This window comes from Vicugna pacos, chromosome 1 (assembly GCF_048564905.1).
Source record: "Vicugna pacos chromosome 1, VicPac4, whole genome shotgun sequence".
Lineage (NCBI taxonomy): Eukaryota > Metazoa > Chordata > Mammalia > Artiodactyla > Camelidae > Vicugna > Vicugna pacos.
The window spans coordinates 56,926,954-56,943,080 of record NC_132987.1 but is presented as its reverse complement, the minus strand read 5'-3'; the positions used below and the strand labels follow the sequence as shown (position 1 = coordinate 56,943,080).

The 16,127-nt window shown below is 41.2% G+C and overlaps 1 protein-coding gene across 1 annotated transcript in view; it reads right to left on the bottom strand.

Annotated features, from left to right (window-relative positions):
- Positions 1 to 16,127, bottom strand: part of TPRG1 (tumor protein p63 regulated 1) — a 124,903-nt gene that overhangs the window by 61,163 nt on the left and 47,613 nt on the right. Inside the window, exon 4 of the mRNA XM_006200969.3 lies at positions 6,165 to 6,341. Coding sequence (XP_006201031.1) covers positions 6,165 to 6,341 — 177 coding nt within the window. The remainder of the gene's footprint in view (positions 1 to 6,164; positions 6,342 to 16,127) is intronic.

Sequence of the window (16,127 nt, the reverse complement as noted above, 5' to 3'; positions counted from 1 at the left end):
CCCAATGCTGCCCATCCTATAAACGTCTGCTCAGATTCCACAGCCCTGGAAGACCTTCCCGTATCTCCCAGGAGAAATCCTCTCTCCCCTTCCTGTGCCCACAGCATGGCTGGCTCTCCACCAGAGGACTAATCAAAGCCGGATTAAATTGTCAGTGTGTGGGTGTCTGCCTTCCCCTGAGATCGTACACATCCTGGGGACAGAGTCCTTGTCTTGTCACTTTGTCATCATCATGCCTGCCACGTCACCAGAGCTCAGGAAAGACAGTGAAAGTAATCGAATTACTACTTGGAAAGAACATACATTTAGGGAGCTGCTTTTTATTTTCAAAATGCTGCTGGGAGAACAGATTATTAAATCAGTGGCTTTTTTTTTTTTTTGAAAGCAAAGAGACCACAAACCACCTTTGAAGCCAAGAAAAAGATGTGATTGGAGGGCAATGAATCGCTACCTTTAAACCTCCACTGAGTTTGGAAAAACAACAAAACGTCAGCTTCCACCAGATCATTTCTTTTTTAATTAAAAGTTAGTGGGATTCTTTTGGAGCACTCAATTTTCTGGTCAAGTCAACAAAAGGTAACCAATGCCATCCACACCCCCTCCGCAGTCCTCCCACCCCCACTCCTGGAGTTAGGCAACCCTTGGGGGCGGCAAACACTTCAGTTGTTTGCTCTGTGCTCATAATTAGATTGTCTAGACAGGAGATGTTGCTGGAGCAATAAGGAACTATTTTACAAGGTGTTCCGCAGATCCACACTTATAACAGTGATTAGAACACACTGACAGACGCCAAGCCAGCAGAATCCGCCTGGGCCACGGGCTGGTTTCACCCAGAGCCGATCAGAGGCCCTTTGAAGCTCTTGTCTGAGAAAGGAAAGCCAAATTAGAACTCTGGGGGCACGGAGCAGCTCGCTGGCCTTTGGAGCCAAGGGAGCAAGGCTGACGTGATGATGGAGTAATGTCTGGGATGCCCTCCTCCCGCCTTCCTCGTGCAGCTCCTAGCTCCCGCTGTCACCAGCATCTCCACAGACAGGATGACGGGGGACCACCTCCAGTGGTTTCCGAGCCTCGCTCCTGGAGCATCACCTAGCCCTCATTTTTTGCAGAATGCAAATTTTAAACAGTGTGGAGAGATAAATATGCAATGCCTACTCTTGCAGGAAGACATCTGTTAGCCTGACCTTCCCTATCAGCTTTTGTTGGCATCTCATTGTGACAGCAACAGTATTTTCCAGCAGAAAACCTCTCTGAGACATTTTTTTAGGAGTAATTGATTAGGTGAAATCACTCAGCCCTCTAAGATGAATGATTTGGGGGAAAATTGCTACAAGAGAGTATCACAAAAGCATGGATTTCAAAACAAACAAACAAAACCAAAAAAGCAAAAAAAAAAATTTTAGAGATTTTTATAAAGGAGGAAACTGAAATTTAGCAAGGGGAGGAGGCTTTCTCGATCAGGAAAGTGGATCAGGACCCAGGTCCCTGAATCCTAAACCAGTGTCCTTCCCCCAAACCTCTCGCAGAAGCTTGCATTCTTCAAGTGCTTTCTAACTACTGGATATTTTTTCCAAGCATTTTATATGCATTATCTCATTTAATCCTCAACACAGACTAAGATAGTAGTACCCTCTCCAGTTTACAAATGAGGAGACCTAGGCATGGATTGTGGTGTGACTTGCTCTATGTCACTCAGATGCAGATCTAGGATTGGCTCTCAGACAGCTTGACTTCAGAACCTGCTCTCTAAGCTCTAGACTAGCTACACTCGGCCTCCTCATTACAGACTTCAGATGGGAACAGAGGTCACGAAACGGGTCCCACTTACCTTCAACAATTACATTTGAAGACCAGTAACAAAATAGGTACAAGACAAAGGGAAGAGTTGGAATCCGAGGATCTCACGGTTCAGACCTCACCATCATCCATTTACATGATTTTATACAAGATCCTTGACCACTCGGAGTCAGTTTCCTTACCATTGTCTCTTGTGGGCATATTTTAAAAAAAACAGAAGAGTTAGCAAGCAAATACGGATTTTTAGAACTCTGCAAGTAGCAATTATTTTAGCACTTGACAATTTACAAAAGACTTCTACATCCATCATTTAAATTATAATGACTTACGTGTTAGGCTTGACAGGGATTTTTATTCTTGACATTCTATAGATGGGGAATTGAGAGCCCAGGAATTAAAGTGAATTGTCCAAATTCAAACAGTGAGAAAATTGGTGTGGTTAAGATTAGTCATAGCTTTAACCTCACGGTTAATCTTGTAGAAACTGAGTTTTCCTCTTCCTCCTCCATTTTTCCGGGAGGTTACAGACACAACAGGATTATGAAAATTCAACTTTAATTAAAATCTGGGAATGAATCCAATTATGATACAAGTAAGATTTAGTGTTCTCATCTTAGATAAGGAACAATAGCAAAAGCTACATACTAGCAACTAGTTAAGCAAGTTACCCTGTAGGATAAACCAGGCCTTTTCCCATTTCCTGGTTTGTGTCTGGTGAATGTTCTAATTCTAAGGGACTATTCCTTCAGCTCACAAATAAATGACCCATAGCCTGTAATTATCTCTTGCCACCACTCTCTCCCTTCACATTAAGCCAAAGGCAAAACCGTGAATAAAACAAAACAACTCTGTTTTGTCAGCAAAGTACCTGGGATACGCTGGTGCATATGCTGCTAAGTTCCAACAGTCCTCTCTGTGGCTTCTTAAGAGAAGCAGAAGCTGCATTAAAAGGTTATCTTCACCCAGAGGGACAGACAGGAGGAAAGGAGAGGACAGAGGATGAAAAAACAGAGGCAAGATCATAAAAAAGAGGGGAGGGAAGGGCAAAGAAGGGAAAAGGAGGGGAGGAGAGAGAGAAATAAAGGAGACAAAATAGTATTTATTAAAGAAAAGAACACTGGACAGGAAGTTGGAAGAACTGATTTTGAAACCTAACTCTAATACTAAATACTAATGGTGCCTGAATCCCTGAACCCCTCTTGGTCTCACTTCTCTCATCTCTAAGATGTCGTCAGTCAGCGGTAGTTATTCTTGGTGTTGAAGGTCAAGTCGCGTTGAGAGGCAGAAGCTCTTGACGAACGGTGTCAGCATCACCACCCACAGCCGGCAGGTGCTAATGTTGTCGCTGCATTTTCTTTTAACAAGGGAATTTATTCACTCTGTTGAGGCTTTCCTCTGGAGTCAGTTTATAAATATTTAGGAGCTGGTTTTCCCTTGCCTCTTCCTCCTTTCTCTGCCTGCTGCTGCCTGGCCTCTGACTTATAATAGTGACTTAATACCCAACCAAGAAGGGCCAACTGACTTGGAAATAACGATAGCAATCAAATTAATCTACTTAGTTCCATGTTAACAAAGGCTTTTATCTGGGAGAAAATCAGAACTTGTTGACACCTGATATGTATGAGGCATATTACAAAGTGCTCTCAAGCTATCTCATTGGAGCCGCCCAACAAGCCTGTTAATGAAGAAGAGTGACAATACGAATGACCTTTGAGAGGTAAGGGAACAAAGTTCACAGCTGTAAAACTGGGGCTGAAATCCAGGACTCTACCCCAAGTCCAGAGCTCTACTAGGGAAGCTTGCTAAAAAAAACGAAGCAGAACTTTAAAAACCACCCCTTTATCACACTATGTTCCTACCCCCGGGGGCCCAAAGAAAACCCTTTAATTTTTAACAGCATGTCAGCCGCTGGCACAGGCTCCCTTACTCTAACCCCAGAATGAAAATCTGAATCAAGCAGCACAAGTGAATTAGGAGGGCGGGAATTACATCAAGTCTGTGGTAATAACTGGGTGCCTCATGATAAATAAAATAAAATATGTTATAAAAAATGAAATTTGTCCGATAAAGCTAATGAAAGAAGGGAGGTGAAGGATGAGAGAATGTGAGGATAGTATGATTATGCAAAGTCCTTATGTTTCACAATGGAGATTTAATATACATTATTGATGATGGCATATCAAGGGGAAGCATATTATGTAAATAACTGATCACTGATGTAACTAATGATGATAATTATAAGCAACTTGAAAAAATGAACGATAGAGAAGTATAAAAAGAAGATGAAAAAATGGGTTGTAAATGAGTGTATGTTAGGAAGTCAAAAGACAATATTCAAAAAAGATAGCATTAAAAATACTGTGTTAAGTTACATTTATAGTCACTAGTAGAAAAAGACTATAAGTCTTATTAAATGAAAACTGCACACAATGAAAAGTAAAAAGGTATATAGAAAATATGGTAATATATTTAGAAAAATACAGTCATACAGAAATCAAGATGGCAGAACTAAGATCGTAACTGTCATATCAAAATGTGTAAATAGGTTCAACTTAACAATTAAAAGAAAAGACCCTCAGGTTGGATCACAAAGTAAAATTCAACTATATGCTGTGTACAACAGCACATCAAAAAATAAGCTACAGCAACGGGAACACTTTCCAACTGGTTTTATGAGGCCAGCATAACCCAAACACCAAAATCTGGCCAAAACATTACAAAAGAATAAAAAAAAGTAGACTAATATCCTCATAAACGTAGACACAAAACTCCTTAATAAAATACGAGCAAACTGAATTCAGCGATATATAGAAAGGGCAATAATACATCATGACTAACTGTGTTTATCTTAAGACTCAAGGTTGATTTGATATTTGAAAATCCTAATAAAAATAGCACTTACTTTTTTAAATTAGGCAAGCTGATGGAAAAATAAATATGCATAAGTAAACATAAATTCTTAAAAGAAGAAAACGATAGGGGAGTAACTACCAGATATTAAAATGTAATAAAATGTTACAATAATTAAAACCATTTTGTACTTTAATAAGCAGGTAAATGGAATAGATAATCCAACAATAGACACAAATACACATGGTAAAATATATATGATAAAGGGGAGATACTGGAGTACCAAACAAACGATGCTGAGAAATCTAGCCTGCCATCTGGATGAAAAATAAAAAATAAAGACATTTTTATTCTTATAAATTTACAGACTGTTTCTCAAAAAAAAAAGCAAAACATGAAACTGCTGACTATTACCTATGGAGATACCTGTGGAGAACTGAGAGTCTGGGGCAGGAGAGAGATTTTCTGATAGTAAATAATTTTTGTGAAGTTGAAAAATAAATGTACAATGTGCATGTATTATTGAGAAATCCACCAGTTCAAGGAGTTAAAGAACAATATCAGTCATTTCCAGTATCCATGAAAAGAGCAAATGAAAAACAGTTCTTTGATGTGATATGCTTTATGTAAGGAAAACCAATCATTTAATCCACCTATGCTTGTTTCAGTATTTTAGAAAGACTTTTCAGTTCTTACTGCATACCAGGCCCAACGCCAGGTGCTTTAATAACATTGACAATGACAACAAAGGTACCTGCCCTCCAAGAGCTCACAGTGCCATGGGAAGAGTTCACAGTCGGAGGTTGAGGAGAAAGACGGCTGTCCTTCTGGCTTAGATTTAAAATGCTGAAGAACGTCAAGTCCTTCTGAGACCATAACAAGCACTTACTCAGTTCAGCAAGCCTCCTCTGCAGACCTCGCCAGGTCTCGTGGGGACTGTCAACACCTCTGAGAGACCTGATTTGCCCCCCACTAAGCTTCTAGGTGAGATCACAAAGGGGCTTCTTTTAAGAAGCGCTATTAGCCATCTTGGGTTCTGCCCATTAAGATTTACAGACTAATTTTCATGCTCAAAGGCATTACACTTTTCCCCACCTCCCCTCCTTTGGTTGTGTTCTTCCTTCTGTTTGGAATGTTCTTCAACTTTTGTTCTTCTTTGGCTAACTCCTGCCCGATGTCAAATATTAACTCAAGTGCTTCTCTGGGAAAGCTGCTCTGCTCTCTGCCACGCAAATTAGGTTGAGAACATTTCCTCCATGCCCCCACAGCTCGTTCCACTTTACATGTAACCATTCACTTGTCAGGTTCTCATATTAAAGTGCAAATGTACTTAAAATTGTATCCCTGTTGTCTGACATACAGTTAAAAACTCAAGGATTGTTTAAAGAATTCAACTACATATTCACTGTTCTCCCCTGGGTTCTCCCAGCTTACAGTACTGAACTGAACTACGTGGTTGTTTTTCCCGCAAGCCCCACACCTACGACACCACTTTCTCAAGTCTGAGACATCATACTCACTTGTCCAGGGACATCCCAGGGAAGGAAAACTTGCCCAGGCAGATGCGATAGACAGCACTCAGGGGAATCCTTTGCAACTGCACACAGCTAAGCATGATGAAGTCATATTTGCAGATCAAGAGAGTCTTGTCTGTGACCAGCAAAATCCTCTCCTTCTCATTGTTCCAGTGGTCTATCCTGTAAAATCACCACAGAGAAGAGAAGTCAATGGCATAATCTTTCCAAGTTAAAGATAACGGCATTCACTGAAACATCTCTGCTAACATGAGAAATGAAGAGGTTGGACCGTCTTGGAAGAAAGAGGAGCTGAAGAATGCCATTTCTTCTCTCTCACTCTCTCACTCTCCCATGACCAAGGGAGAAGGAAGGTGGAAGATAACAGGGAAATGTTTTATGGACACAGAGCTCGGAGATGATTACCATTAATGCGATCCAGTGGGGAAGAGCAAGATTGTATCATGTTGGCAGTCAACTGATTCATGCTCCTCCACATCTTCCCAGCTCTCTAGAAAAACTTCATAGAGTGCATCTTCCTCAAAGACACCAAAAATATCTCTCTGTTCTAACTCAGTCTGGACAACTCACTAAGCACTAGTTTATGCCAATCTCCAAAGTTTGCGCTGCTAACCAAAGACAAAAGGGAGATTTGAATACAGGTCTGCTGACTGCCACCCAAGCCATCACTATTTCAAACTCACTGTATCATTTCTTGTGGTAGAAATATAGTGTAACTAGTGAAGTAGGATTCTTATGAGCCAAAGACAAAGCAGACAATAGATGAGTGTTTCCTGAATTGATTTGCTTCAGATTTGACAGCCCTTCAGGGTATGCATGGAAAATTATGAGAGTTAAGAATCTCTCCGACAGTGAGGACAGAAAGATGTCAAAGCAATGGTTTCTGATGAAAAGAAAGTCAGCAGGGTCTGCAGTTCCTCTCAGCCACAGCACTTCTGCTGTCTGTCTGCTGCAGCCTTTAGTATATAGCACTGCGTGACTTTTACTATAATTGTTTCAGTACATGTTTCGTCTTCCCTAAGAGGCTGGAAAGGATGATTTGTGACCGATTCATATCTGAATCCCCACTACACAGCATCAATCTAATGTAAAGATAGTCTGAGCACCCTGCTCCCATCCATTCTCATAGTAATCACGGTGCTATTCCTAAAATATGAAAGGAATGATACCACTCCCCTGTTTACTGTATTACGTAGCATCTTTCTGATTTCAGGATCAAATCCAAGTTACGTGACATGGACTACAGGTCGCTGCATGGTCTGGCCTCTGCCCAGCGTCATCTCAAAGCACACTGAGAAAATTCATTGTCCAAGTCATGGTTCAAGTACCTCATTCAAAGAAGTTATCTTAAACCCCTATATTAACTCGTCCCTCTGTTACACTCTCTCAAAGCATGCTGATCCTTTTTCCTTTTCCAAACCTATTATGGTTTGTAAGAAGGAATGATATGTAAAAAGTTCAGCAGTGGGTACCACATAAACACTGACGAATCAGAATGAACACCCAGTTTACAGGGTGGGGCAATGCCAGTGAGTGTGGTCTGAGTATAACCCCTATGTGTCAGAGTGTGAGTGTGTGTGAGTGTGTGTGTGTGTGTGTCTGTTCTAGGAGGACTGCCTGTGAGGCTCTGTACTCTGTTCCTGTCAAATAGCCTGCACTAAATAAGTATCTGCTGAGTGAATAAATGAGTGTCAATCATAACCATTTTGGAGGCCTTTGGGCTGGGTGAGTGTAGGGGGTGAAAACTTCCAGCTCTACCAGTTACTAAGTCTGTAAGACTGGACATCGAGCCCGTCTGTAGCTCACATCCCTTATCTGTGAAATGGAGACGGTACTAATGACCATCTCACAAGTCTGGGGAGAGAATTAAGGGATATGATTCTCAGCCAAGGCTTTGCAAATTAGCAGTTATTATCACTGGCAGGGACCTAAGTGACTAGGTGACCTTGGGTAACCCCAATATATGCCATTCTTCAATGTAGTCAAGAGACAGACAGGCAAGACAGAGTTAGGAGTTAAATCAATGGGAGGAGGAACAGGAGGAGACGCGAAGGAGGGAAAAAGGGAGATGAAGAAGGAGGAAGTAGGGAGAAACACAAGAAGGAAGAAAAGAAAGATGAGATGGATGGAGACCTTGTTATATGACACATGCCAGCTATCAGGTATGCACAAGTATTAGCCCTACATGTCCCCACCACCCTTTGGGGAAGGTCACGTCTAAAATCAATCAGCTAGAATCCGGTAGTAGAGTTAGTGATGTAGCCGCCGAGAGATCTAGTTTAAACCTTGGTTCTGTGGCTTCCATCCACTCCGACAACGCTGCAATTCTCAACTCCCACTCCGCAGAGAGAAGGAGAGAAATCTTGATCATCTGTTTAACACTCTCAGTCTTAGTCAGAAAGAGACAGGGATTCAGAAACGTCTTATCAGATATCTACATACATTTCTCTAAATAGATTGTATCTACTTAGCAGCAAGTTATAAGCTGCTGCCTAATAAACCAGACTTGTTTTTAGTCTAAAAAATCCTCCAATTTTGGTTGAATGGTTTTACTGAAAATGTCAGCACTCCATAATGAGATTTATTTTAAAAGGTAAAGGATGGATTCTGAGGGGAGGGAAAAAAAAGAGAATTCTTTTTAGGAACACAGAGTGCTCTGCTGTGACACAGACTGCATAATTTACATGTCGGGAAAAGTCTGAATCCAAGTAAACACACAGGCTTATAAATAGTTTGGGGCCACCATCTCTAGCTCCTGGGTGGTATATTTATTTATTTAGACTTCAATCACACCTTTTTTCCCCCAAAGAACTCTTGGAGAAAACACTGAATTTTATATCCCTAATATTAATATGTTTGGTTGGTGATAATATCCAGAACAAACAGAGGCATAGGAATAACAAGAATATACTCTTTGTGCCATTCACGGAGGCTTACAAAGCCCTTGAACATCAATGCTCTCGTTTAATCCTCCCAACAATCCTTTGGACTTACCTTCATTTTAAAGACAAGAAACTAAGGTCCAGAGACCCCTAAAGTGACTTGCCTGATGTTTTACACCTAGCAAGAAGTAGTTCAAAGACCTCAAACAGGTATGGAGACCCCAAATCCAGGGATAGTGTTGGCTTTACCCCTGGTACCACTCACCCCCCAGATAGAGGACCCTTCAGTGTCGTATGTGAAGATGGTAAAAGCCACCTCTGGAAGGAGCTGATGCGATGATCTCTGCCACTGCTGAAATTATTCTCTGTGGGAAACCTCTCCCTCCAAACACTATCCTTGACTGGCCCCTCTAAACTTTGACCACTTCCAGTAGTGCTCCCTATCGTAGGGGAAAAACCCACATTCCATCGAGTGATGCAAGCTAGAGACTCGGGCGTCCTTCTGGACCCATCCCATTTCCTCACTTCATATGCCAAGTCCTAAACACTTCACTGCCTAAACATCTCTCAAAACCATCCACTTCTCTCCAGACTTTCAGTATCCTAATCCAGTCTTCCCATATCTCCTGCCTGGACTATTGCAATGACTTTCTCAGTGGGCTTGGGCTACTAGTCCCTTGGACTTGATTTATGGACATATTCTCAGCTCCCCTCCAGTCTTGCCATGATTCTGTAATGAGGTAGACCTTTTAAAAACAATCTGGCCTTTACCCCCTGACTCTGGCTTCAAAAAGTTCAATGGTTCTTCTATAGCTCTTACGAGACAACAAAAATTTTTCACCTGGTCTAAGAGGCTCTGCAGGGTCAGATCTTCCCTATTTCTTCAACTTCACTTCCAGCCAAGCCTCTACATGCCATTCTCCTCGACCTTCTTTCAGCTTCTCACACTCACCACACCCACTTGTACGGAAGGGACTTTGCACATGTGGTTCCCTCTGCGGGATATGTTCTTCCTGATCTTTTTTTACCTATTTACCTCCTGTAGTGCTCAGCTCAATTACTCCGTACTCTGGCAAGCCTGCCCAGCCCTCTGTGACTATTTCTTTTCTTTCTAATGTACACTTTCATAGAACTGCACATTTTCAGTACTTATCCCAGATGCAATTTTACAGTTATTTCTACGATTACCGAATTAATGTCTGTCTCCTCTCTATCCTGTAAACCTCACAAAGACAGAAGCAGTTCTTAACATTGTGTCTCCAAGGTAATAGGTGTCCAAAATATATATCTGAAAAGAATTAGTGAAGAATTAACTATTCTTGTGCAGTGCATACTATATGTCTTGCCTCTTGCTGCTTGAAGAATGCTGTCTTCAGGTGTACATATTGAAACGCTCCCCCTCAAAGTAGCACATTTTCAAGAAATCATCAGTAACATCGGGAAACTGTTCATGCAGTAAGAGTGAGAAAGAGCAGGATACAAGATGTTACCTTCAGTATACTTCCAATTTTGTAACAACAACAAAATACATAGATTGGAATGTTAACACTGATGATTTCTGAGTGGTAGGATTTCAAGTGACTTTCTTCTCATGCTTTTATTAGCCAGAGTTGATTTTTTTTTTACAATAAACATATTCTACTTTGATGGTAAAAGAGATTTTTTTTAAATAAAAAGTTCACCCATCCTTCAGATTCCCAGCTTAAATGCAAAATATTTACAGAGGTCCTTCCCTCGCCTCCCTCACCTGCAAGTGGAAGTCATCCTTTTCTTTAAATACGCACAAGCCTCGGTCAGTGCCTCAGTTGTGGCCCTGGTCACAGTCTCCTTTAAATTACGGTGATTCCTGTATTTGTATCCCCATTCCCCCCACATTTGATGGGAGACCTTCTGGTGTAGAGACAGTGCCTTAGTCCTCAGTGGGTCCCCTCACTGGGCTCAGCACAGGCCAAAGAGAGAGCATGGTCTTAGCGACTGAGCAGAGCATGGAATAAAGCCTAAGACTCACGAAATTCATCCCCTCAGTGATGAAAGCCGATCTCTCCTGGCAGAGGATTTGCCACATCCCCCTCCCCGCCGCCGCTGTTCCTCAGCACTGCCATCATTTCCCGGCTTGATGGGGAAGGGGCCTAGACCTCACTGAAGTGGGAATCTAGTTGCTCCGGGAGACTTGCCTCCGTTTCCGGGGATTACAACAATTTGGCCAGCAGAGGGCAACAGCGAACTAGCAATGACAGGCGGGACGGGACCCATGGGAGCAAGTTTCCAGGACCCCCGCCTAGTTACTCAAATCGCCCCAGATGCCTCCCCAGTGGCCCCAGCCCCACGCCTAACAATACTCTCAGTTGCTCTTTTAAGGTTGTGTCAAATCAGTTTGTGGTTTGGAAATGATTTTTCTTCCCAAAATATTTTTTCTAATGTTACTCCCTGGAACACGTACACAGAAGCATGCGTGTTTGTGAGCGGACACACACACACACACACACACACACACACAAACACTCAGTAAAGAAATCTTCCCTAATATTGAATAGAGAGATTATACCTGATTTACAAATCAGTCTTCTGTCCTGTGCCCCTCTAGCCTCTTAGCATAACATAACCCAGCCCTTGGAAGAGGAAGACAGTACCTTGGCCAGCCAGAAATCTGCAACCCAGAAGGAAAACATTGCATCATTCATTCCACACTTACTCTCTGAGTACCCACTGGGTTCCAGGCCCTGAAGAGAACTCAATTTGAGTTTGCTATTCAAACATGAACACATGAAAAAATGCATGGCATTGAAGCAAAGCAATTGCCCTCCCCCTGAACTAAGTGAAATCTTATAAAACCTTTAGCTAAATAACCCGCATGCAATTCTTTCAATCATTGGATTACTCTTTCCCTGGGCCTCTCCAATTTGTTTAAAATAGGGGACCCTCCAAGTAAACTCAGTGTTCTAATAAAAACGTCATGTCCACAAATCTTCCCTGTTCCTGTCCCCTGACTTGACTTCCTGTGGTTCATTTTTTTCCCACTACCCCATGCAGCCAGTCAGGTACCAGGCCTTGTGCTCACTGCTGGGAAGACTGAGGGAAGCATTCAGATCTTACAGAATATGTAGTTCTCTAACATGTGAGGTAAAAGCATCTAAGGAAGAGTAGGAGTTAATGTGGTACCCAAAGATGTGATGAGACTTCATAATGATAACACAGATTGACAAGTCCACAGACTCAGGTACCCTGATTCCCAGCCCACTGCTCCCAGGGCTGAGGAGCAGGCACCCAGGCATCTGTTTGATGCTCTTAAAGAACACCCTCCTATCCACATCTCATTTCCTGCTCTTTGGTGAAGATCTCAGTGTTGGAAAAGCACAAGTTGCCAAGTACGGAAGAGTCTCTGGAACGTACACAAAGAAAGATCTCAGGAACATTTATTTATTTCTTCAACACCTCTTTAACATGTGTCACTATAGGACGGAGCGTCCCCATAAAACATGGACAGAATGCACCTGGAAACGTCCATTTTGTGCCCACAAAGACTGTTTTTTTCTTGAGTAAGAAGAGTCCTACTGTGGAGTTTCATATTGCTCTATTAAATCTGTAGATTGCCTTGGGCAGTGTGACCATTTTAACAATATTGATTCTTCCAATCCAAGAGCATGGAATATCTTTCCATTTTTTAAAGTCTTCTTTAATTTCCTTCATCAATGGTTTATAGTTTTCTATGTATAATTCTTTCACCTCCTTGGTTAGATTTATTCCCAGATATTTTATTACTTTGGGTGCTATTTTAAAGGGGATTGTTTCTTTACTTTCTTTTTCTATTGATTTATCGTTAGTGTAAAGAAATGCAACTGATTTTTGAACATTAATTTTGTAACCTGCTACCTTGCTGAATTCTCATGTTGCTCTAGTTGATTGCAGAGAAAAACAATGGTCAGTTTTTCCCTCTGGATAACAAAGTCCTCAAGACGGGCTCCATCATGCTTTATGAAACAGCAAGGAAGCCAGTGCGACTAAAGCAGAGGGAACAAGGGGGAGAGTGGAAGGAGATACAAACTGAAGCCACATCACATGTAGGAATAACCAGCTTCTTTGCAATTTGTGAATGTTTTTGCACTACATGGTTATTATCCCCCACTTAAAGGTGGAGGGACCATGCCTCAGTAAAGAGACGTGCATCTGGTACGAATGACAGAGCCAAGGTGAGAACCCAGCTCTTCTGAAAGCCCCTCTCCTGCCCCGCCCCGCCCCGCCCCGCCCCGCCCAGTCCATATACACTCCATCAAGCTGCTTCTCCCTCTTAGTTTGTCTCTGCAGCCAGGCAATTGTGCTCTCCCTAGCACAGTACCATCAGTAAGATATTTTAAACCCTACACAAAAGAAAAGACTCTGGGCACACCCCATCCTCCTTTCTCTCTTTCCCACAAACAGACCAAATAGCTGTTGAAAAGCTCAAGTCCTTCAGGCACACCAGGCACTAACAAGAGACCCACCCCCTGAGGGGCTGTCTCCTCCCCTGCTTCCCTGAATTCACTTCAGGGGATTCACTTGATCAGAAGCCAGAGAAGCTGGCAGGGGAACGAGGACTAATTTTGAGGAGGCGGCAGAGAGGGAAGAGCAGAGGGACAAGACACAACACGTGCTCACATCTTGCCCCTTCTATTGTTTTATTCAATTTTTTTTTAAATGGGAGAGAGACTTGCTCACTGTACTATGTTAGTTACATCTCCTTGGGTACAGGGGAGGCAGCCCGCATCAGGCAAGTCCAAGAAGAGGAGATGTGTTATAAAAATACTTGGAGGAATGCCACGGAAGCCTGAGAACAGGAGCCGTAGCAGAGCTGGGCTTTATGAAACCTGGAAAGTCACAAGGAATGAAATCTACTCTCGGGAACGGGGGTGGGGGGCTGTCTCGCCCCTGATTTCTGTGTATCCCTCTACAAATCTCATCTGGGTCCTCGGGTCTGATGTTCTCCTTCTGCTTACTGCCAGAGTTGTTCCTCTTTAATTCCGCCTTGCGGAGGACCTTTCCTTGTTTCCTTAGTCCTGACTATACATGAATTTTCAGTCTGCTCTTATAGCTAACCAGCCTCTGTAGTCTAGCACCTCCCAGTTCAGACTCTCCAGGTAGGGCATTCCATTCATCCAGATTGTTCCTTTGAGTTGTCTTTTGGGTCTCCAGTCAGCTAATGGATTAGCCCCTCTTTGTCCAGTCAGCTATGGCCAGGGGCTGAAGTTATATAGTAGAAAAGAGGGATTGCAGATGAGAAGCACTTTATTCTTTTTCAGACTTGTTTTAACTGTTCTAACTCCTTCATCTTTCCAACAATTGCCTTGTCTATACCTACAGAAATCTTGCTGCGATAAAAAGGAATTATGTTAAAACTGTATGTCAAATCTGTGGAGAATTGACATCTTTATTATATTGATCCTTCCAATCTATGAATACAGGAACTTGGTATGTTTCTCCTTTCATTTATATCTTCTTTGATTTCTTTCATCGGTATTTTCTACCTTTCAATGTGTAAATCCTATACATTTTTTTTTAGATTTACACTTATTTTTCTTTTTTTGAATGATTATAAATGTTATTGTATTTTTAATTTGTTTTCATTTCTTTAATGCTAGTGTGTAGAAATACAATTAATTTTTGTATGTTGATCTTGTACCTTGAAAACTTATTAAACTCATCTATTAGTTCTGGGAATTTTTTGGTAGATTCCTTGGAATTTTCTACATAGACTGTCAGGCCATCTATAATTAGGACAGGTTTTATTTCTTCCTGTTTGATCTGTATGCCTTTTATTTCCTTTTCTTACCTTATTATGCTGGCTAGAACTTCTAGGACTATGTTAAATTTGGTAGTGAAAGTGGACACCTGTCCTGTTCCCAGTCTTAGGGGGAAATAATTATCTTTTCCCAACTACATGATGTTAATTATAAGTTTTGTGAAGATGTTCTTTATTAAATTAAAAAGGTTTCCCTCTATTATTATTAAGATTATATAAATTGATATTCATTCTTCTCTGAACATCTAATAGAATTCTCCAGTGAAACCATCTGGGGCTGGAGACTTCTTTTTGTGGAGGTTTTAATTACAAATTTAATTTCTTAATTGTTATAAGGCTATTCAAATTATCGATTTTATCTTGGGTGAGTTGTGGTAGTTTGTGTGTATTGAGGAAATGGTTCATTTCATCTAAGCTGTCAAACAGAGTTTGTAGTGCTATCCCCTGTTTCATTCCTAATATTAGTAATTTGTATCTAATTTTTTTTGTTAGCCTTTGTCAGCCTTGCTAGCAGTTTTTCAATTTTATTGAACTTTTCAGAGAACCAGTTTTTTGCTTCATTAATTTTCCCTATTATTTTTGATTTTTATTAACTTCTACTTTTATCTTTATTTTCCTTCTTTCTTCTCACCTTGAATTTTCTTTTTCTAATTTCTTGCAGCAGGAGCTTCTATTATTGACTTGAGACTTTTCCTCAATTATATCGAGCACTTTCCCTTTAGTGCTGAAATTTCTTTCTCCGGCCTGCATTAATTTTCTCCCACACACTGTGATGTGTTGTATTTTTATTTGCATTTCATTCAATGCACTTTTTAATTCCTTTGAGGCTTTCTATTTGACCCCTGAATAATGTACCCCTATTTAGAAGTATGTTGTTTTGTTTCTAAGTGTTTGGAGGTTTTTCTTTTCTCTTGCTATTATTGATTTCTTGTTTGATTCCGTTGTAATCAGAGAGCATACTTTGGTGTGACTGCAGTTCTTTTAAGTTTGATGAGGTCTGTTTTGTGATTCAGGACATAGTAGATCTTGGTACATGTTCCGTGGGTGTTTCAAAAGAACGTGTATTCTGCTTTTACTTGGTAGACTGTTCTATAAATATTGATTGGGTCCTAGTGTTGTTTGGTTTTTCTAAATCCTTGCTGACTTTCTGCCCATTTTTTATACCAATTATTGAAAGAATGGCCTTGAATTCTTCAACTGTAATCAGGAATTTATCTATGTCTCATTTCAGTTCTATCGGTTTTATGTTGCATCTTTTGCAACTTTACTGTTTGGTGCATGCACATTAGAGCT